The sequence below is a fragment of the Ictalurus furcatus genome, chromosome 21, assembly GCF_023375685.1.
Source record: "Ictalurus furcatus strain D&B chromosome 21, Billie_1.0, whole genome shotgun sequence".
NCBI lineage: Eukaryota > Metazoa > Chordata > Actinopteri > Siluriformes > Ictaluridae > Ictalurus > Ictalurus furcatus.
In genome coordinates, this window is record NC_071275.1 from 20,544,015 (window position 1) to 20,566,514 (window position 22,500).

A 22,500-nucleotide genomic window follows, 5' to 3' on the forward strand; every position below is an offset into this window, starting at 1 on the left:
AACTACAAGGACTGCAGACAGGATTGATTAACAAACACACACACACACACACACACACGAATGCTAACGTTTCTCAAAGGCAGAGTTATGTAGATGAAGCGTGAGGCGTCTGGCCGCAGACGACAATCTCGCATCGAGATTATGAGAACGAACAATAAGAGTAAGTGCTGCTTTTTTCCACAATCTGTGTGTGCAAGCTGAAAAGAAATGACTCACACACAGCTAATATGAATTACCTCTCTATCTCTCTCTCTCTCTCACACACACACACACACACACACACCTATAAGTAAAACTCCCCAGCCTTAAACTTATAAACGAGACCGAACCACAGCTGATGAAACGCTCAACTTTTAACACGATCCAACGTTTGCTAATCCAGCTAATTAGCTACACCGCTAATGTGCATTGCTAGCAAGTACACTTTAGCCTTCATGTGTTAGCTACGTTAGCAAAGAAGTAAACTTCAGAACTTACATTTTCATACATTGTTTTTAAAGCAGACTGCTCAGGACTAAGCGAGGACTAAGATATTTTTAAAAAATTATACATAGAAAATCAACTTTAAACATGCACACACACACACACACAGACTTTTCTATCTTTGTGAGGACCTTCCATTGGCATAACAATTAGTGTAGCTAAGTAATACTACACTACTAAACTCAACCTTAATCTCAGTAACCGAAAGGACAATGTTTTTGTCACACACACACACACACACACACACACACACACACACACGATGGAAAAGCAGATAAATTATGTATCCTTGACATTCTGCATTTCCAATTTGAAAAAAAATAAATAAAAAATCCAAAGGAGTGTGATGATATGAAGACAGAGATGTTAATCTCCACACACTCCAGAAGTTCATTAGCAGTAAAAGGCCAAAAGCTCGGATCGGCTCGGCTCGGCTCGGCTCACGTCGGCGAGATTAAGGTCAAACTTGTTGGCGAGGTACAACTGGAAGTCCACGTTTGTTTAAGGAAGAGATTACTAAACCCTCTCGTAGTGTGTGTACACAGCAAGAACGTGCCAGCCACCTACACCATCTACACCACCTACACCACCGACACCCCCCCCCGCCCAACACACCCACGCCCGTGCCAAGATGGGCAGAGCGCGTCGCTGCTGACTGCCAGCAGGAGAAAGCAGGTAATTAGGGAAGGGCTCTGACCTGCACCTTGTTTCACTGGAGGTATTTCTGTTCCTCTCAGTGACAGAGATGGAGCAGGCTGACACCGATGCCAGGTCTACATGCTCAACAGCCTCCCAGAGTGGCAAGCGAGGTTTTTTTGGTTTGTTGCCAACATTACTGTATTATTTGTGGGTTTTTGTTTTTTTTGCTTTCCCTGGTACACTCGTGGGTAGGCAGAGCTCACAGTTAAAGAAAGAATGTCCTCACTATTTTAAACTATTTTTTAATTTTGACACTCCAGATCATTACCTTAAAACTTCACCTCGAACCACATCCAGGCCCTCAAAGCTGAAAGTGATCCAGATAAAAATAAACATAAACAGGTATGTAAGTCTTCACTAAACTCTTTATCCTGGTCTGAGGTCAGTGTGAACCGATGCTGGAGACGGAAATACTCCCAGGATGGAACGCAGGGCAACATGATCACAATCTCACCTAGGGGCAACTTATGGTTTCCGATCAACCGGTGTGTTTTTTGGGAAGAGAGACAAAAGGTGGACACGGGGACAACGTGCAAAATATACCGAGCTCAGGATCGGATCAGCAACCCGGGACCTGTAACCCGGCAAAGCTACCCACCGCACCACCATGCTGCTCTGCAAGGTTTATGCTCTGCAACGTTAAAATATTCAGGACACAGAAGTAACGAGCAACTTCCTCAGGTGTTGATGCAATCTGAGCAGGTGAGTTACATGCTGTAACTTGGGACAGGAAGAAAAAGAAATGCGAGAGAAAGAGAGAGAGATATGTAAAATTGCTGATTTTGGATCATCTCTCTGTCTCTCACAAAACATAACCTGTCTCTAGGCACCCACGACCCCTAGGGTGAAACTTTTTCCAGGAAAAACATTTCAACAGGATGATACCACCCACCTCTCTCATCAAATAACACCCCCTATCTTCCACGAACAAGATACAAAACAGTTGCCATTCTTCAGTTTCCATAGAGATGTGTGCTTTCTCTGGCGTGTGACAGCCCGATGTGTGACTGAGCACGCTCATAAAGGATCCCAGCGCTCGTCTGAAAGCCTGTTATTACCACAATCATTCAATCGGGACCGATTTGCATAATTAAGGTCCGATCGGCCGCCTCTATGAATCATTAGCCCGAGTGCTTCGGTGGTTCCAAACAGGGATGTGAGAACTTGGGCTTGAAGTGGACTGGGTCAATCAGCAGGAGGCAACTTCAAGGAGAACCACCCATTAGCATACAAGGGACAATTATTTAATTGCGACTAAAAACGAAATGGCAACAGACGAACAGACCTGAACACTACACACACACACACACACACACACACACGATCCCATACTTCCCAAGCAGGAAGGGTAATGAATCCCCCCAAAAACATGCTAATTAGTATACAAGACAAGTTTTTCGTGGGCAAGAACTAACTTGGTGAATCTAACACACGACTCTGAAAGAGCACCATCCAGCTCGCGTCTGAACCAGTGGAGCGTTTTACACTCCTTAAATAATGACATCTTACTCAATGTTTTCTCCCAAAAAGATCATCACCACACACAAAGAGATCAAGATGTAAAGATATCTAGACCACCTTTAGTAAGCCTGCTGTCTTACCTCAGTGAGATGAGGCGTGGGGTTGAAGCCGCACATGTTGCAGACCTGGGCGTGGCACTGGGTGCAGTGGTTGTAATTGGGAGGTTCTGTAGGCACACCAACGTTTAGCTCGGTCTTGCACAGCGGGCAGCACACTTTTGGTCTACTCTTCTGCTGCTGAGACGGCGCTCCAGGTTGGGGTCCAGGATGGGGTCCGGGTTGGGCGCTGGGTTTTGGAGTTGCTGTTGGAGCCTTCTGAGGTGTCTGAGGCTGAGACTGAGGCTGAGACTGAGGCTGCGGCTGGTCGAGCGATATCAGACTGCTGGCCTGGTTCAGGAGGGACGCGCCAAATCCGAAGAGCTTGCCAAACGGCTGCTCCGATGGAGGATTCGGTTGAGATTTGGTGGGAGTCGCAGGCTGGGATTGAGATTTTCGTTGAGTCTGAGGGGTGGACGGAAGTTTCGGTTGAGTGTGCGAAGGGGTCGGAGGTTGGGATTGAGGTTTGGCTTGGGTTTGGGCTGATGGAATGGTCTGGGATTGAGGTTTGGCTTGGGTTTGGGCTGATGGAGTAGTCTGAGATTGAGGTTTGGCTTGGGTTTGGGCTGATGGAGTAGTCTGGGATTGAGGTTTGGCTTGGGTTTGGGCTGATGGAGAGGGTTGGGGTTGAGGTTTTGCTTGGGTTTGGGCTGATGGAGAGGGTTGGGGTTGAGGTTTTGCTTGGGTTTGGGTTGATGGAGAGGGTTGGGGTTGAGGTTTTGCTTGGGTTTGGGTTGATGGAGAGGGTTCGAGTTGAGTTTTCGCTTGGGTTTGTGTTTTCAGGGGGGTGGATGGTTGAGATTGAGATTTTAGTTCATTCTGGGATGCCGGGAAAGGTTTGGCTTGGGTCGAAGATGGAGTTTGGGGCGCAGTTCGAGGTTGGGGTTTGGTGGACTGCTGCGGAGAATGGATCTGCTGCTGACTCTTGGATCGTGGGGTGTCCATGTCCATTCCTAATGCCCTTTGCATCTGGCAGTTCAGACACAGCCATTCCTGCACCTGAGAGACAGAGCCAAGAAACAATAAGATAGAAAGAAGATGAAGAGTCAGAGAGAGAGAGAGAAAGAGAGAGAGAGAGAGAGAGAGACCTTGTGTCATTCCTCTGTGATCAAATGCTTTGGAAATATTATATGAACAGCAGCCATGCCAATAAAGCAGCATTGAATTATTAAAGAGTGAGAAAGAAAGACAGTGCTACAAGCGTTTCATTAAACATTTCACATACGCTTACAAGCTCTGTTGGTATTTCATCATACAACAGATACCTGGTACTACACCTGATACTACCACCCAAAGAACCACTCAACAGCTCACTCTCCAACTGCTTATATAATCACTATTTACCATAAACAATGACATGACAACAAAGAGTTGCTTAATAGGATTATTGTGCACCATGCTTCTCAATCCCCAAGTGTTTTATCACTCACCTGATTCAGCTCATCAGCTCATTAACAAGCACTTCATGAGGTTAAACTGTTTGTGTGAAATTAGAGGAAACATTAACATGATCAGAGCACAAAGGATTGTGCCGACTCAGGATTGTGATGAATTTGGGCTGTCAAATTACCTGCACTTTACCTTAACTATATTCCCACTCCTTCCCATCTGTTCCACTCAAATACACACCCACCTGTCCCACTCAGACACACCCATCTGTCCCTCTCAGATACACCCACCTGTCTCACTCAAATACACACCCACCTGTCCCACTCAAATACACACCCACCTGTCCCACTCAGACACACCCACCTGTCCCACTCAAATACACACCCATCTGTCCCACTCAGACACACCCACCTGTCCCACTCAGACACACCCACCTGTCCCACTCAGACACACCCACCTGTCCCACTCAAATACACACCCACCTGTCCCAGTCAGACACACCCACCTGTCCCACTCAAATACACACCCACCTGTCCCACTCAGACACACCCACCTGTCCCACTCAAATACACACCCACCTGTCCCACTCAGATACACCCACCTGTCCCACTCAGACACACCCACCTGTCTCACTCAAATACACACCCACCTGTCCCACTCAAATACACACCCACCTGTCTCACTCAAATACACACCCATCTGTCCCACTCAGACACACCCATCTGTCCCTCTCAGATACACCCACCTGTCTCACTCAAATACACACCCACCTGTCTCACTCAAATACACACCCATCTGTCCCACTCAGACACACCCATCTGTCCCTCTCAGATACACCCACCTGTCTCACCCAAATACACACCCACCTGTCCCACTCAAATACACACCCATCTGTCCCACTCAGACACACCCACCTGTCTCACTCAGACACACCCACCTGTCCCACTCAAATACACACCCACCTGTCTCACTCAGACACACCCATCTGTCCCACTCAGACACACCTACCTGTCCAATTCAGACACACCCATCTGTCCCACTCAAATACACACCCACCTGTCCCACTCAGACACACCCACCTGTCTCACTCAAATACACATCCACCTGTCTCACTCAAATACACACCCACCTGTCTCACTCAGACACACCCATCTGTCCCACTCAGACACACCTACCTGTCCAATTCAGACACACCCACCTGTCCCACTCAAATACACACCCACCTGTCCCACTCAAATACACACCCACCTGTCCCACTCAGACACACCCACCTGTCTCACTCAAATACACATCCACCTGTCTCACTCAAATACACATCCACCTGTCTCACTCAAATACACACCCACCTGTCTCACTCAAATACACATCCACCTGTCTCACTCAAATACACACTTACCTCACATTTATCTTATTTACCATAATGTCCATGTAATCACACACTAAATAACCTCTCTCGCTCTCTCTCTCTCTCTCTCTCTCTCTCTCTCTTTCCATTTTCCCATGCAGGTGATAATGTGAGACAGATTGAGCGTGTGAGATTTGAAGCTTTTATATGATAATTGGCAAAGCAGAGCAAGAACAGCTGCTGAAATCGTGGTGCATTCACACTTCTTATATAATGTTTGTGTATCTGTGTGTGTGTGTATGTGTGTGTGTGTGATCTACGCATAGCAAGTACACACATCCCAGTTGAGTAAACTTGGCAAGCATGGCACCCCCTACTGTCCATGTGTCTTGAGAACACACACACAAAGTATCTCGTATTGTCAGTGAACTCATCATTAGCATCACACTCATTTGCATTTCTTTCATTATGAACTCATTTGAATGGGACATCAAAGTTAAACTGAAGCCACATAATGACCCTTTCAGTAATCGAGTCTGACTTTCACATTTACATGAAAACACTCCACCTTAAAGGAACAGTTCCACCGAACGGAAGAGTACAAAATATCCACCTTGTACCGAATCGCTTCTAATGAAGACGTAGTTTAGGCCACGCCTTCTACCCGAGTCTGGTGCTGGTATATGTGCTGAGAAAGAAACTATGGCTGTTTTAGCTCTGTGACATCATTTTATTGTCATTTCAACCTACTTCACCTACTTCATCAAGACTGAAAATACAAAAGCCACGTCTCCTTTATTGAGACTGACAGTTACAGAAGCCACGCCTCCTTTATTGAGACTGACAGACACAGAGGCCACGCCCTCTTCACTGGGACTGTGTATCTGAACTAATGAACACGCAGGGTGTTAAAGAGTTCCTGCACTAATTCAGACTTTAATTAAAAATGTAATTAAACTACATCTCTCTCAGTAGAGCCTTGGCCGTCAAGTGGAAGTGTCTAGGGGAAGTGTCTAGCAGATGTGTCTAGGGGAAGTGTCTATTGGACGTGTCTAGGGGACGTGTCTAGGGGAAGTGTCTAGGGGACGTGTCTAGGGCAAGTGTCTATTGGACGTGTCTAGGGGAAGTGTCTAGGGGAAGTGTCTAGGGGAAGTGTCTAGGGGAAGTGTCTGGGGACGTGTCTAGGGGAAGTGTCTATTGGACGTGTCTAGGGGAAGTGTCTGGGGGAAGTGTCTATTGGACGTGTCTAGGGGTAATGTCTAGGGGAAGTGTCTGGGGGAAGTGTCTAGGGGAAGTCTCTGGGGGAAGTGTCTAGGGGAAGTGTCTGGGGAAAGTGTCTATTGGACTTGTCTAGGGGACGTGTCTAGGGGAAGTGTCTAGGGGAAGTGTCTAGGGGACGTGTCTAGGGCAAGTGTCTATTGGACGTGTCTAGGGGAAGTGTCTGGGAGAAGTGTCTGGGGGAAGTGTCTAGGGGGAGTGTCTAGGGGACGTGTCGATTGGACGTGTCTAGGGGAAGTGTCTAGGGGAAGTGTCTGGGGGAAGTATCTAGGGGAAGTGTCTGGGGGAAGTGTCTAGGGGAAGTCTCTGGGGGAAGTGTCTAGGGGAAGTGTCTGGGGGAAGTGTCTAGGGGAAGTGTCTAGGGGAAGTGTCTGGGGGAAGTATCTAGGGGAAGTGTCTAGGGGAAGTGTCTGGGGGAAGTGTCTATTGGACGTGTCTAAGGGAAGTGTCTAGGGGAAGTGTCTGGGGGAAGTGTCTAGGGGAAGTGTCTGGGGAAGTGTCTGGGGAAGTGTCTGGGGGAAGTGTCTGGGGGAAGTGTCTATTGGACGTGTCTAAGGGAAGTGTCTAGGGGAAGTGTCTGGGGGAAGTGTCTGGGGAAGTGTCTGGGGGAAGTGTCTAGGGGAAGTGTCTAGGGGAAGTGTCTGGGGAAGTGTCTGGGGAAGTGTCTGGGGGAAGTGTCTGGGGAAGTGTCTGGGGAAGTGTCTGGGGAAGTGTCTGGGGGAAGTGTCTAGGGGAAGTGTCTATTGGATGTGTCTAAGGGAAGTGTCTAGGGGAAGTGTCTGGGGAAGTGTCTGGGGGAAGTGTACCTCTCTGGATTAGAACACAAGCAATGTTGTATTTTTGTGTGGGTCTTACACCAGGTGTTGTAAATAAACAGGCTTCGCCAAGTGGTCATTGTGTCAGCCTGTTTGTGTGTGTGTGTGTGTGTGTGTGTGTGTGTGTGTGTGTGTGTTGCTCACACCTCAGCACCCCAGAGACACAAGACAGCCCCAGAATAGACAGCCACAATGGGACAAAACAGAAATGAGTGTTAATTCAGCAAATATTCTCTCTCACCCCACCTCTCTCCCGTCTCTCTCTCTCTCACCCCCCCTCTCCCGTCTCTCTCTCACCCCCTCTCTCCCGTCTCTCTCTCTCTCTCTCTCACCCCCCCTCTCCCGTCTCTCTCTCACCCCCCTCTCCCGTCTCTCTCTCACCCCCTCTCTCCCGTCTCTCTCTCTCTCTCTCTCTCACCCCCCCTCTCCCGTCTCTCTCTCACCCCCCTCTCCCGTCTCTCTCTCACCCCCTCTCTCCCGTCTCTCTCTCTCTCTCTCTCACCCTCCTCTCTCCCGTCTCTCTCTCACCCCCTCTCTCCCGTCTCTCTCTCTCTCACACGACAACAATCTCATGAGAATTGAATTTTCAGAGGGACATTACGCTGAGGACATGCAGTGTACATCACGCTAAACATTAGCATGTTAGCTCCATTACCGAACTACCAAACATGTCTCACTAACAATATTTGGGATAAAAAGGGACACAGTGGCCATTTATTCTTTCCATTTCATTTGTGTGTGTGTGTTTGTAAAGGTGGTGTTAAACATTCACTCTGTGTGTGTGTGTGTGTGTGTGTGTATGTGTGTGTTTGTAAAGGTGGTGTTAAACTTTCACTTTGTGTGTGTGTGTGTTTAAGAGCCACTCATGAGCTGTCATTCTGCACTGATGCCAAATGCTGGCATCTAATGAGGCAAAGGTGTGTGTGTGTGTGTGTGTGTGTGTGTGAGATATTTAAAGGTTTGTTGGTGTGCTTTTGATGTGACTTGTCCCAGATTAAGTTTTGAGAACATTACACCACACTGTGTCTCTCTCCTTCTGTCTGTCTCTCTGTTACTGTGTCTATCTCTCTCTCTTTCTCCCCTCATTATTCTGTAGAGAAAGTGTCTATCTATCTGTCTGTCTGTCTATCGATCTATCTATCTATGTCTGTCTGCTTGCGTCTCTGTCTATCTCTCTGTCTGCCTGTCTGTCTGTCTGCTTTTCTCTGTCTGTCTCGTCTCTATTTCTCTGTCTCTCTACATGTGCTTCGTTTTTCATGTCTCTGTAGTTCTGCCTCTTTAGCTGTTTGTTTCTCCATATCGCCACTCCTCTGTCTGTCTCTCCATCTGTCTGTCTCTCCATCTGCTTTTTCCCTAACCCTAACCCTAAGCCTCTCTGAATCTTCCTTTTGAGGTCTCTGTATCTCTGTCTCTTTAGCATTAGCCTTGTAGCTCCGGTGTGAACCCGGGCGTTGGAGTGATGTGGGGATCGGCGGTTCGACGTGCGGCGCAGCGAGGACAGCGGAAGGGACTGAAGCGCTCGCCTGACTCCTGAATGTGGGACAGTCTACGTTTCCTCTGCATGACACACACATGATTTTGGGAGGAGAAAATGAAGGGGGTCAGGGCGAGCGGGCGCGAACAACCAGCTCCCGTTTCATAGTCCATGCCGTGTGACTCAGTGAGAGCTCAGAGGTTAAGAGTCTTTACTTTACTTACGAGACCAAATTCCACAAGTGCCAGAGAGCCAATAATCCCTAATTATTCGTCTCGTTCTTAAGACCCTCGACCGTCGAGCGCTCAGCTCCGTGCTCAGCTCCGTGCTCAGCTCCGTGCTCGGATTCACCTGCAAGTCGACGGAAGACCCGGAAAACAGCTGCACACGCTGAGTGTCATTTCATTACCGGGTTCAACGCAGAGGTGAGAGGGTGCAGACGGAACAAACGCCGCTTTGAACCTGTCCTCGTTAAAGGGAAAAAGATTTTAATTTAAACAGCTCACCACAAATCGAAAGGCCGCAGGAGTCATGACACCGGTGTCTAAGTGATATTTATTACCGTGGGCCGCCTGCCGTGTTCCAAACCAACACACACGCGCTCTACACGTCACCACTCATTTCAATGGATGGTCAGGTATTCACTTCTGGTGCCATGGAAGCATCCATCCATCCATCCATCTTCTATACCGCTTATACTACAGGGTCGTGGGGGAACCTGGAGTCTATCCCAGGGAGCATGGGGCACACGGCGGGGTACACCCTGGACAGGGTGCCAGTCCATCGCAGGGCACGATCACATACACACTCACACACCCATTCATACACTACGGACACTTTAGACACGCCGATCAGCCTACCATGCATGTCTTTGGACTGGGGGAGGAAACCGGAGTACCCGGAGGAAACCCCCAGAGCACGGGGAGAACGCGCAAACTCCGCACACACAGGGCTAGCGTGTCAGAGGACGCAACAGTTCAAACCTCCACAATGTCCCATTTATCCCAAATGTAGCCGGCGCATGTTTTACAGAGAATCATCTGGGAATATTTTTAAAGTGCTGCCGTCAGCAGTTCCTTTCTTCTTTTACGAACCTTTCAGAAAAGTGTCGAGAGACGTCCAACTTTTTTTTTTTTTTTTACGCCGCCTTCAACTGAAGGTCGTAACTTGTAAAAGAATTACAGACAGAGGAAAAAGACAAATAAACACCAGCTCAGCTCCGTATGGGGAAATCGGGAAGGTCTCCTCAAATCCACGTCCACGTCGCGCCGGTACAGGGCACGGCCGCTCACACCCTCAGCGGGACGCTTTACGGAGGCGTCTGTGTTTTTTCCAACGCTCAAACGTGACGTAATTCCGAGTTCAGACTTCCCGCTGCAGAGCTAACTCAAACGCAGCGTCACTTCCTCTCAGCCATAACCGGTGTCTGTGAACAGGTCTTTGAGGTTCACTGAGATTTCTGGTGTGAGCATTGTCACCAGTGGATCAGGGGTTAGGATGAGGGGTAGAATTTGCTTGAACAAAAAAATGCCCCCACAACCACACATCCCCCATCAACCCCTCCCCTCTCCAACCCCCACCCCACCCCCAATCAACAACCACTGAGTGAGGATCCGGTGAAGGTCCTGCCAAGACACCAGCGCTGAAGGTGGGAAGAAGATCTCTCAAGGACTGGCAGTGTTCCGTTTGTGAGTGTGGGATGGCATGTGTGTGTGTGTGTGTGTGTGTGTGTGTGTGTGTGTGTGTGTGTGCGCGCAGTCCAGATGGCTCCAGGCTCACTTCCTGCTGCCAGTCTTATGTCTGATTCTGCAGCTTAAATTCAAAAGGCAGTGAAATGAGACTTTATTTCATCGCCGTAATCTAACGTTTATCACGTCCTCTCATTTAAACAATAATCCTCTACTTCTTTTCTCTTTTCATATGTATGCGCAGACGTATTGGGCGAAAGCAGCAGAGACGAAGACACGCAGCACAAGCACAGAGAAGCGATATCACTATCGGTATCAGACCTCATATCCCGTCTTCTCTCGTCCGCAATATCTCTCGCTTTTTACTCGTTTTTCTCTTCGTACATCGTTTTCATTTTGCCGAGTTTCGGTATAAAGGCTCGGCGCCGATGCGTCCGGCGGTGTGAGACGGGCACGGGAAATTCTACACTGAAAAAAACCTGTAATAAATCCTGACAAGTGAAACTAGTCACGTGATCGGATTCTGGTCTCTGATTGGTCAGATAAAGTAAAGAGCCTGAATTAGTTCTCGAAAATAGTTCAGAATTATGTAACGAAATCTCAGTGTGGTGCTTAGAAACTGCTGCCATGTTTTCTCTTTCTTTTTTTCATTCCTCGCTTCTTTACCAGTCCCCTTCTCTCTCTTCGCTCTTCTCCACCTTCCCATCTCCTCTCGTCCTAATTACCCCTTTCTCACTCTCTCTCTCTCTCTCTCTTATACTCCATTCATCCTTCTCCCCCCTCCCTCCCTCCCTCCCTCCCTCTCTCTCTCTCTCTCTCTCTCTTGGAGAGGTGGAGGATTGCAGGAAGATCTATAAATAGAGACTGGCCCGATGGCTGAGTGCTCGAGGTGCTGCATGCTGTAGGGGAGACCACTGAAGTGTGTCCACGTCTCTCTCATCTCTCTCTCTCTCTCTCTCTCTCATCGAAGTTTAATACCATCCGTCTCTTTTATCCCAAATTTCTATTTCTTTTCTTTCTCTCTCACACACCTACTCTCTCTCCCTCTCTCTTCTCACTCATACTGTTACCTTTACCTTTATCTCTCGTTCCAACCTTCTCTCATCCTAATGACCCCTTTCTTACTCTCTCTCTCTTACTCCATCCATCCTTCTTCCTCCTCCCCTTAAACACTGATTTGTCAGTCTGCACCATCTCTCTCTCTCGCTCTCTCTCTCTCTCAGAGCCGTTCTGTCTTCCTCCATCCTCATCTTTTCACACGAATAACCACAGACTCCTCAGTCTCTCTCACCCCTCTCGGTGTGTTTTTGATTGCAGGACGTAATCGGGTGAGCATGAATTTTGACAGGAAGTGAAAGAACATGTGACGGCGTATGTGTGAGGGAGAAACGAAACTGTGCGTGTGGATCATTTCACGCTAACCCCAGTAAACTAGCACGCACTAATCACGCAAGTTAGCGCACTAAAGCTTTTGACGAAGTAAACGGCGTCCGGAACGCGAGGCGTGTCGAGGGGCTTTCTGACACAGAGGCAGTCCGAGGATGTGGTGACTGAGGCACAAAGGAACTCGAGATGTACTGTTTAAAACACATCACACATCTATCACCGTCTCTATTTCCCCGTCGATCTCCAGAGCAGCGGCCATACTTCCTCCGGCAGTATGAGCACCGAGGTCATGCTCAGCTGTCTCTTTATCTTTTTTCCTTCTGTCATCCTCACTCTTTCTCTTTATCTGTTATCTGTCAGGCTCTTTATTTCTCTCTCTCTCTCTCTGTGTCCAGTCAGAGCTACACCGCTCTGTGTGTCTCAGCAGTCTTTACATCATTTATATTCCACATTAGCGGAACATCCAGACAGCGATAACGTCGTGACGAGACGAGCCCGACTCGATGAAGGAAGGTTATGGAGAGAATAGGGTTATGGCTGTTGAACTCTTACCTCTGTGAGGTGTGGGTTGGGGTTGAAGCCGCACTGGTTACACACTGTGGCACGGCACTGCGTGCACGTGTTGCAGTTCGGCTGTCCGTCCGTGACGCCCGTCAGGTCAGCTGTCTTACACACCGGGCACAGCTTACTGCTGGGCATTGGGGCAATCTGGGGCAAAGAGTAGGGCGATTTAGGGCCGCCCATGTCCCCCTGAGGGCTCTTCCGGGGAGAGTGGCTCTGATCGGGGACGCCGCCGACCGATCCTCCCGGCTTGGGCCCATTACTGGGTTCTGTGGGGAGAGGTTTGCCTTGGATACTGTAAGAAAGAACAAGAAACAAAAAGGGAATCAGTATACTGATTCAGAATCACTTTTCTTCAACAGACTCAGGGAATCAGTGTACTGATTCAGAATCACTTTTCTTCAACAGACTCAGGGAATCAGTGTACTGATTCAGAATCACTTTTCTTCAACAGACTCAGGGAATCAGTGTACTGATTCAGAATCACTTTTCTTCAACAGACTCAGGGAATCAGTGTACTGATTCAGAATCACTTTTCTTCAACAGACTCAGGGAATCAGTGTACTGATTCAGAATCACTTTTCTTCAACAGACTCAGGGAATCAGTGTACTGATTCAGAATCACTTTTCTTCAACAGACTCAGGGAATCAGTGTACCGATTCAGAATCACTTTTCTTCAACAGACTCAGGGAATCATTGTACCGATTCAGAATCACTTTTCTTCAACAGACTCAGGGAATCAGTGTATTAATTCAGAATCACTTTTCTTCAACAGACTCAGGGAATCAGTATACTGATTCAGAATCAATTTTCTTCAACAGACTCAGCGAATCATTGTACTGATTCAGAATCACTTTTCTTCAACAGACTCAGGGAATCAGTATACTGATTCAGAATCACTTTTCTTCAACAGACTCAGAGAATCAGTGTACTGATTCAGCATCATGTGTAATATGAATCGCTTTATCCGTTTAGTAAAGCAGTGAGCTGAATCAGAATCAGGTTAATTCACCAAAGCCAAAGAATCATGATACCGAATCAGAATCTTTTTTATTCACTGAAGTCAAAGTATCAGCATACTAAATCAATAATTTATATCTTTTTATTTGACAGACTTGGGGAATCATTGTACCGAATCAGAATCACTTTTATTTAACTAAAAGAATCATGATACTGTATCAGAATCATTTTATTCAACAGAGTCAAAGAATCAGTGTTCTGAATCAAGATCACTTTTAATACGAATCACTTTTATTTATTAAATAAGTAGAGCTGGTGTAATGAGCGAGAATCGCTTATAGCACTTTTGCTTGCTACGTTCAGGGAATCTGGGTAATAAAGCCGGCAGAGGACAATGCACTGCACAAACCAGAAACACTGTAATAAGCCGAGAAACACAACAGACATGGTTTACAGCAAAACAGAAATGATTCCCAGGGATATGTGACAGAAAAACCTAGAGGTTGTTTTAGCAGCCGCTCTTCATGAATCCGCGGTTAACCTAGCTGCACGTAAAATTTAGGGGCGTGGCTTTTAGGCACTTAGCGGTAATAGTGCCAGTGCACATGGATTCTATATTTGCACGTGTTTTCTGCATTTGCACGTGTTTTCTCCATTTGCACGTGTTTTCTGCATTTGCACGTGTTTTCTCCATTTACACGTGTTTTCTGCATTTGCACGTGTTTTCTCCATTTGCACGTGTTTTCTGCTTTTGCACGTGTTTTCTGCATTTGCACGTGTTTTCTGCATTTGTGCGTGGATTTTATATTTGCACGTGTTTTCTGCATTTGCACGTGTTTTCTCCATTTGCACGTGTTTTCTGCTTTACCACGTGTTTTCTGCATTTGCGCATTGATTTTATATCTGCACGTGTTTTCTGCATTTGCACGTGGATTCTATATTTGCACGTGTTTTCTGCATCTGCACATGTTTCTCCATTTGCACGTTTTCTGCTTTTGCACGTGTTTTCTCCATTTGCACGTGTTTTCTACATTTGCACGTGTTTTCTGCATTTGCGCGTGGATTCTATATTTGCACGTGTTGTCTGCATTTGCATGTTTTTTCTGCTTTTGCACGTGTTGTCTACATTTGCACGTGTTTTCTGCATTTGCACGTGTTGTCTGCATTTGCACGTGTTTTCTACATTTGCGCGTGGATTCTATATTTGCACGTGTTTTCTGCTTTTGCACGTGTTGTCTGCATTTGCATGTTTTTTCTGCTTTTGCACGTGTTGTCTACATTTGCACGTGTTGTCTACATTTGCATGTTTTTTCTGCTTTTGCACGTGTTGTCTACATTTGCACGTGTTGTCTGCATTTGCATGTTTTTTCTGCTTTTGCACGTGTTGTCTACATTTGCATGTTTTTTCTACATTTGCACACTGGCCCCTGCACACCACTGTAAGAAACACTTTTATTTACCAGACATCAACGCATCAGTAAACTCCCATTAGAGGCACATTTATTCAACACAATGTGAAAATTACTGTCATGAATCAGAAAAAACTTCAATATTAAACTGTTTTATTCACAGCATAACTGAACTAAATCACTGAACTACATGCTTTATATATATATATATTATATATATATATATATTGTTTAGTACGACATGAAATAACATAACTGGCTGCTTAAACTAACGTGTCATGGTGTGTGGTGTTTGCAGCTATTAAAGTTCTGCTGCTCCTACATGTCACTCTGAGAACTTAAAAGGTGACAGAGGCTTAATTAATCTATCAGTACAAACCACATTTCTGTGCACAGGACAGAAAATTAACTGACAGTCACAACACACACACACACACACACACACACACACACACACGTGCACACACACGCTTCATGTTATTGGCCCTGGAACCTTCACATTCAGGGGTGGCAGGAAGGCCGGGGTGAACCCGGACACGAGTGAACACAGATTATTTGAGAGAATAAAATGATCCACAACATGAGATAATTTAATATCAAAGCGAGATTAGAGCTGTAGAGAAGAAAGGCACAGGCGTGTTAAAGTGTGCCGACTCGCCACGCCTGAAATCACCATTTTTCCCCGTGAAGAAGAGTGACTCAGCGGGAAAACGGCCGCGACAGAACGAGCGGGAATGAAAAAGAGAGCGGGCCGGGAGCTGAAATCGAGCATGAAGGCGATTTCATCAGGTTTGGAGAGAGAGGCGTTCAGATCTGGCAGCCGCGTTCACCTGACCGTAAAATAAATACAATTGGTTGTGAAATGTACAAATATGATTTCCAGTCGCTTCATTTCAAACCGCAATACGAGCGCGGTTAACGTGGCTTCACAACATTTAATTCCGTCCCGACCGTGAGGCTCGGCTTTTTTTCTCTTTTTTTTTTTGGTCTAAAATGGATTTCTTGTACTTTTTGCTGCAGCTGGTTATTATTATTTTTGTGCTCCTTTATTTCAGTACTTTGTCTTTCCACACCTGCTGTGTGCAATTTTAAAGCCCCTGACCACCTCTCACTCCTCGCACAGGCGTGATACACGCACGCGGTAGAGCGCAGGTTGATTAGCAGTGGGCGTAACGCAGTCGCTCCGGGATTTAGCCGTTCCGCTAAAAATCAAGCAAACTCCGCGATATCCGGGCCGAGACGGGTCACGTGTCGTCATCACGACGCGCGTTCGGACAAAGAACCCTTCGATTCACGTGCCTCGAATATGAGTGCGGCTAAAAGGTCTCGTTTACCGGCAGACATCCCCGCGACAGACCGTGCACAACGATTTCCTGACTGATTACACGTGTGATGAACGTGTGTGATTCTCCTTGTTTTTTTCTTAGTCATCTGAAATTGTTTGGCTGCCATTTTATGTTCAGTGACGCACAGGCCACACCCATAACGGTATGCTTACAGGGCATTATGGGAAACCCACAGAGGACAGCACCGGAGGAAAGCTCTGATATCGAGACGTCTTCTTAGAATGTAGGTTTGGAATGTTTCCAAAAAAAAATCTGTTTTTATTGCAACTTTCTATAATAATATGGCACACAATAAAATAAAATGTCATATAGCCACCCCCCCTCATATAACCCCCCCCCCCCCCACACACACACACACACACACACACACACACACAATCTCAGGGGTTCAGACCTGCTTCTGTCTTCCTCAATATTCCTCTTTCTCCTTTTTAATTAAAACTACTGAAAACACGGCAGGTATCTCTTTGCTTAGAGTTCCCACAGAGCCTGCAGATCTTTCTGTGTGCGTGTGTGTGTGTGTGTGTGTGTGTGTGTGTGTGTGTTCCTGGTCACTACGGGTGGTTTCTCGTCGCTACGCAGACGAACAAACAGACTGTGTTTGTTCCATGAAAGCACAGTGGTTTGGATTAGCAAAGCAATTAGAGAGCTGAGTCAAAGAACCAGATAACATACACATATATATATACACACACACACACACACACACACACACACACACTTTCTCTGATGTATTTCAGACAGGACTAAAGTGAGCAAGAATCAGAAAAGCAATTCTGACAGCACCAGTGAGTCAGAACTGTGTGTGTGTGTGTGTGTGTGTGTGTGTGTGTGTGTGTGTGTGTGTGAGGGATTTTGCTCACTCTGCTCGTCACCTGCCGTCTAAAAGTTTCAGTGCAGCTTCAGTTCGGATGAAAACACCAGCGTGTGGCGGTCTGAAAGTTACGCACACACACACACACACACACACACTTACGAATGACAAGATCTTACTAAATACACACACACTCACACTTCCACTTCCACACATAAAACATGTAGCTAGCTGTCATCTCTGTGTGTGTGTGTGTGTTTAGCATCTGTCAGGCTTACGCTAATGTTGAACAAGCTACAACAACTCAGGTGAGGATTCTGACAGTTTTGTCTTTCCGTCGTCTGTATAACAGACTTAACGGCTACGTGCTAGCCAGCTAATTCATCAGCTACGATCATTAGCTAGCTGCTAACTGAACGTTTCTGAACTAGCTGCTCAGAAACGGGGTTCTCACATTTCTAACCACTTGAACGGTCAACGTGTTGTATGACTGTAGGACCCGTGTCAGAAGGGGGGGGGGGGGTAACAGAAACAACACGGTCGATTAGCGTGTAATAAAATAAAGTGTAAAGTTGTTGAAAACACATAGCTAGAGGTCAGGTGTGCTTAGCATCACAGAGTCCTCTGTCAGGTTTACGCTAATCATCGCTAGCTAGCAAGATGAACAAGCTCAACAATGACAAAAAATGTTATGATGTAATTTTAGCCATGGGAAAAACCTTTTTTTTTTTTTTTTTTTTAGCAATTTACCAATATATCTGAGGAAAATGTTGACGTTCCTAATGCTTTGGTATCTCTCTGTGGCTTTCAGTTAACAGCTAGCTAAAATCCTAAAACTATTAGCAAGCTTAGCATGTGAATTTATACTTCTCAGTTGCCGAGCAACAGTGTTCTCACATTTTAACCACGTGAAAATATAGTTTAAGCAACTTCTCGTGTCGAAAGCACAAAACAACAGTTGATGTGTGTGTGATAGAATAGAAAAAAAGACATGTAGCTAGCATTCACGTGCTTAGCATCCCGGTGTTTTCAGTCTGGTTTACGCTAATAACTAGCATACTGAACAGCCTGCATCCACACAGGTGATGTTTGTGATGGTTTTGTCCGTATAGAAGACTTAACGGCTACGTACTAGCTAGCTAATTCATTACTAGCTAGTTGAATCTCTGCCTTTAGACGTCATAGTTGCCTAGCAACATTGTTCTCACATTTCTTTAACCACTGGAACAGTGGACATGTTTGTTTGACACACAACAACAGACTGGATTAAATTTTAGTCAAAGTCTACAAAAAATTGCAGAGTTTAAAGAGAATCTTTTTATTTTTTTAATCCATCCAGACAAGCAGAATCATTTCTGCTGTTTTTCACATTTCTAAACCCCCCCCGCTTGTTGCATGTTCACATTTTGCATGAATAATCGGTGTATGGAAACGCACTACACCCCCTCCGTGACTGATTTGACTTTACAAGCCGAATCACCGCTCTCACGCAATTAGCAAACACACCGCTAATTTGTTTCGAGCTGCGTGACACAATCGTGGCTTGATTGCTTTTCGATACTCGGCGGTGTGTTCGAGTTGGCTAGCGCGCTACGCTAGCTCCTGTTGCACAAAAAGCCTGCAGAGATTTCATGCTTGTGATTCAGGAATCCACAGGAGCAACACAAAGCACGAGCAGCTGAATCAATCTTTTTTTAAAAAAAAACAAAAAAACCTCCAGAGCGCTTCTGCTCCTGCGTTCATGGAAATGCTGGCTAGTGTTTCGCGCACGGTCGAGGAGTTCGTATATCGGCTGCGAGTTATTATCAGCAAGGGTCTGAGCTGAGCAGGAAAAATAGAGCTGCTTTCTGGAGAGAAGTTGCACTCGCTGGCTCTCCAGAGACTCGTTTCTACCTGATATATAACAGAGTCAATAACAGACCTGAGAGAGGTGTGTGTGTGTGTGTGTGTGTGTGTGAGAGAGAGAGAGAGAGAGAAAGTTAGGGATGTACTGGGGTTTAAAGGCTCCTCCTAAAGGTGTAGCCTCTGTGCTTATCGGTCTCAGTGAAGGAGGCGTGGCCTGTGTGTTTGTCGGTCTCAGTGAAGGAGGCATGGCCTGTGTGCTTATCAGTCTCAGTGAAGGAGGCGTGGCCTATGTGTTTGTCAGTCTTAGTGAAGGAGGCATGGACTGTGTGCTTATCAGTCTCAGTGAAGGAGGCGTGGCCTGTGTGTTTATCAATCTCAGTGAATGGGGCGTGGCCTGTGTGCTTGTCGGTCTCAGTGAAGGAGGCGTGGCCTGTGTGTTTGTCGGTCTCAGTGAAGGAGACGTGGCCTGTGTGCTTATCGGTCTCAGTGAAGGAGGCGTGGCCTGTGTGTTGGTTGATCTCAGTGAAGGAGGCGTGGCCTGTGTGTTTATCAATCTCAGTGAAGGAGGCGTGGCCTGTGTGCTAATCAGTCTCAGTGAAGGAGGCATGGCCTGTGTGTTTAACGGTCTCAGTGAAGGAGGCGCGGCTTGTGTGTTGATCAATCTCAGTGAAGGAGGCATGGCCTGTGTGCTTATCGGTCTCATTGAAGGAGGCGTGGCCTGTGTGTTGGTCGGTCTCAGTGAAGGAGGCGTGGCCTGTGTGCTTATCAGTCTCAGTGAAGGAGGCGTGGCCTGTGTGTTTGTCGGTCTCAGTGAAGGAGGCGTGGCCTGTGTGTTTATCAATCTCAGTGTAGGAGGTGTGGCCTGTGTGCTAATCGGTCTCAGTGAAGGAGGCATGGCCTATGTATTTGTAAGTCTTAATAAAGGAGGCGTGGCCTGTGTGCTTATAGGTCTCAGTGATGGTTTGAATACGCCCACATCCACAGTGGACTTGTGGGTAGTGATTTAAACTGAAAACCGAAGCGTGTGAAAAACAGTACATCCCTCCGTGTCCTGTTTCACACCTCGTTGTGTGTGTGTGTGTGTGTGTGTGCGCGTGTCTGTCTCACTGTCATCTCATTTTACCAACAGACATGTCGCTATATGCCTGTTCAGGGTGACTTCACTCAGACGGGACTCGATCCTACCAAGTGTTAGTCGAGGAATGAATGGGTTCGACAGAGACCAGAAAGCGTGACCATGAGAGATGACAGAGAGAGTGAGAGAGAGAAAGAGAGAGAGAGAGAGAGAGAGAGAGAGAGAGAGAGAGAGAGAGAGAGAGAGAGAGAGAGAGAGAGAGAGAGAAAGCCCCGGAGCTCATGAACGCACCTTTATTCGATTGCGGTGTCATTATGAAACAGACTCTTTTATCAGCATGATGTTTGGAAGTCGTTTCTCCGTCTACGAGAAAATACACCATCAACTCCTCTCTTTTCTTTTTTCTCCTCTCTATATCTCCTGCTCTTTCTCTCCCACCCTCTCTCTGTCTCTCCGTACCGCGAGTAACTACACAGTCGTGCTCAGAACCATTACTTTTACACCACTATCTACTTAACCTAATACATTTGCTTCAAATACGTCTCGCTCGTCTCATTTTGCCCAATCAGACGGCTGCTAAACCACCGTGTCTATCACGCACAACATTACGAACAATCAAAGACATCTGAAATGTTTGTCTGTGTGTTGGCTGTCCGTTCAATGTTCTGAAAGGACATTTCTTTTACATTCATTGCCAAACACACACACACACTATATATATATATATATATATATATATATTTGGTTATTTATTTTTTACATGCTTTCCGGCACAATTTTTGCCCAGTAGTGTGGATGAGCAGCTGACGTCGTCCTGTGATTGGCTCCTGACTGTCATGTGATCCAATAACTCAAACTAGGAGTGAGCCAATGAAGATAGCATCTTCTGAACAGTACTTTCCCAGATTCCCATGGCAGGAGGTTTCCTCAGCCCATTAAGTTCATTAAGGAAATTCATAATAAGGCTTTCTAAGTTTATGATTGTGATCACAGTGTCACTAAAGTTCCTGTCTCAGAACACTCACAAAATCCATGAGGAAAACGCCGATGTCCGTTGTCCCGTGATTGGCCCCGGATCCTCACGTGATCCAACTCCAACACGTATAAAGGGTGAGGGTGAGTTCGTTTATCTCCTCTCACCACTGTTTTGGTAACCCTTAAACCTACAACAGAGTGTCTGCTTGGAACCCTTTCAGATGGTGGTGTGGTGTGCGCCAGTCTCACATTTCAACCTGCAGGAACAGCGTGAGCTGTGTGAACTGCGTAAACTACAGTAAAAGCCACCATGGATGCTCACTATAGACACTTGTAGGCAAAAGCTCATGGTCTTAGGGGACATGGGAATATAGGACCCTCGAAACCAAAGGCCCTGAGAATAAGGTTCTAAAATACCCCTGAAAATAGGAACACGTGGCCTGGGGAATGTAGGGAACCTGGGTATTAGGGCCTTGGAAACATAGATCCATGGGAATATAGCGTCCTGGAAACAGAACAAAAGGTCTCTATTAGCTAGGATTTAACTAGTCAGAGAGTGATGCTGTAAAGACTAGGTGACTCGTGCCTTCTATAGATCATCTGACAAAGGTGGTGCCTCTCTTGGATTTTATGGAGTTCAAACGCAGTGCAAAAGGACACGCAGGCGACAGCTAGGGCTGCAGGACTCCAGCCCAGTCTCGAGATGTTTTCTCTACTAACTCGTGGGCGTTGCTCTCGATAAATACGATCTCGGTCTCGACCAATAGTTTTTAAGCATAATGTTCGATTTATCTTCCCTTTCTTACACACAGAATGTTTGACAGGAAGTCGTTCCTTCTTCTAGAAACGAGACCACGGGGCGCAGATGCACCCTTTGACTCGAACTTGACTTGGCCTTGATCTGCTTAGGACTTGATTCGATCTCGGCTACTCCTGGTCTCGGAATTGTCACACCAGCAGAGACTGAGTGTGTGTGTGTGTGTGTGTTTATTAAAGAGGGGGTGTGGGGTGTATTACAATTGTGTATTTCAGATTAAACATGATGTGCGTTAGCGTGAGCCGCAGCCGAGCGAGAGACCTGGGCTCGTGGGAAAACCTGGTGATCCGTGAAATCTGCCTCCGCCTGTCAATGGGCCTCTCACCCTCTCGCTCTCTCTCTCTCTCTCGCTCTCATACACACCCACACACCCACACACACACACACACACACACACACACACAAAAATTCTCAGGGCTGCAGCTATATACTTGGTGGAGAGATAGTGTTTCAGCAGGATCATGCAGACAAACATGAACAGAACATGTTTTTCTCTGCACAGAGAAAGAGAGGGAGAGAAAATC

At 46.6% G+C, this 22,500-nt stretch overlaps 1 protein-coding gene across 1 annotated transcript in view; it reads right to left on the reverse strand.

Annotated features, from left to right (window-relative positions):
* bsnb (bassoon (presynaptic cytomatrix protein) b) overlaps nt 1-22,500 on the reverse strand; it is a 65,513-nt gene that overhangs the window by 39,497 nt on the left and 3,516 nt on the right. The window contains exons 3-6 of the mRNA XM_053652375.1: nt 22,408-22,470; nt 12,726-13,029; nt 3,682-3,797; nt 2,784-3,549 (exon numbers count right to left, since the gene is read on the reverse strand). Of these exons, the coding sequence (XP_053508350.1) occupies nt 2,784-3,549; nt 3,682-3,797; nt 12,726-13,029; nt 22,408-22,470 (1,249 nt within the window). The remainder of the gene's footprint in view (nt 1-2,783; nt 3,550-3,681; nt 3,798-12,725; nt 13,030-22,407; nt 22,471-22,500) is intronic.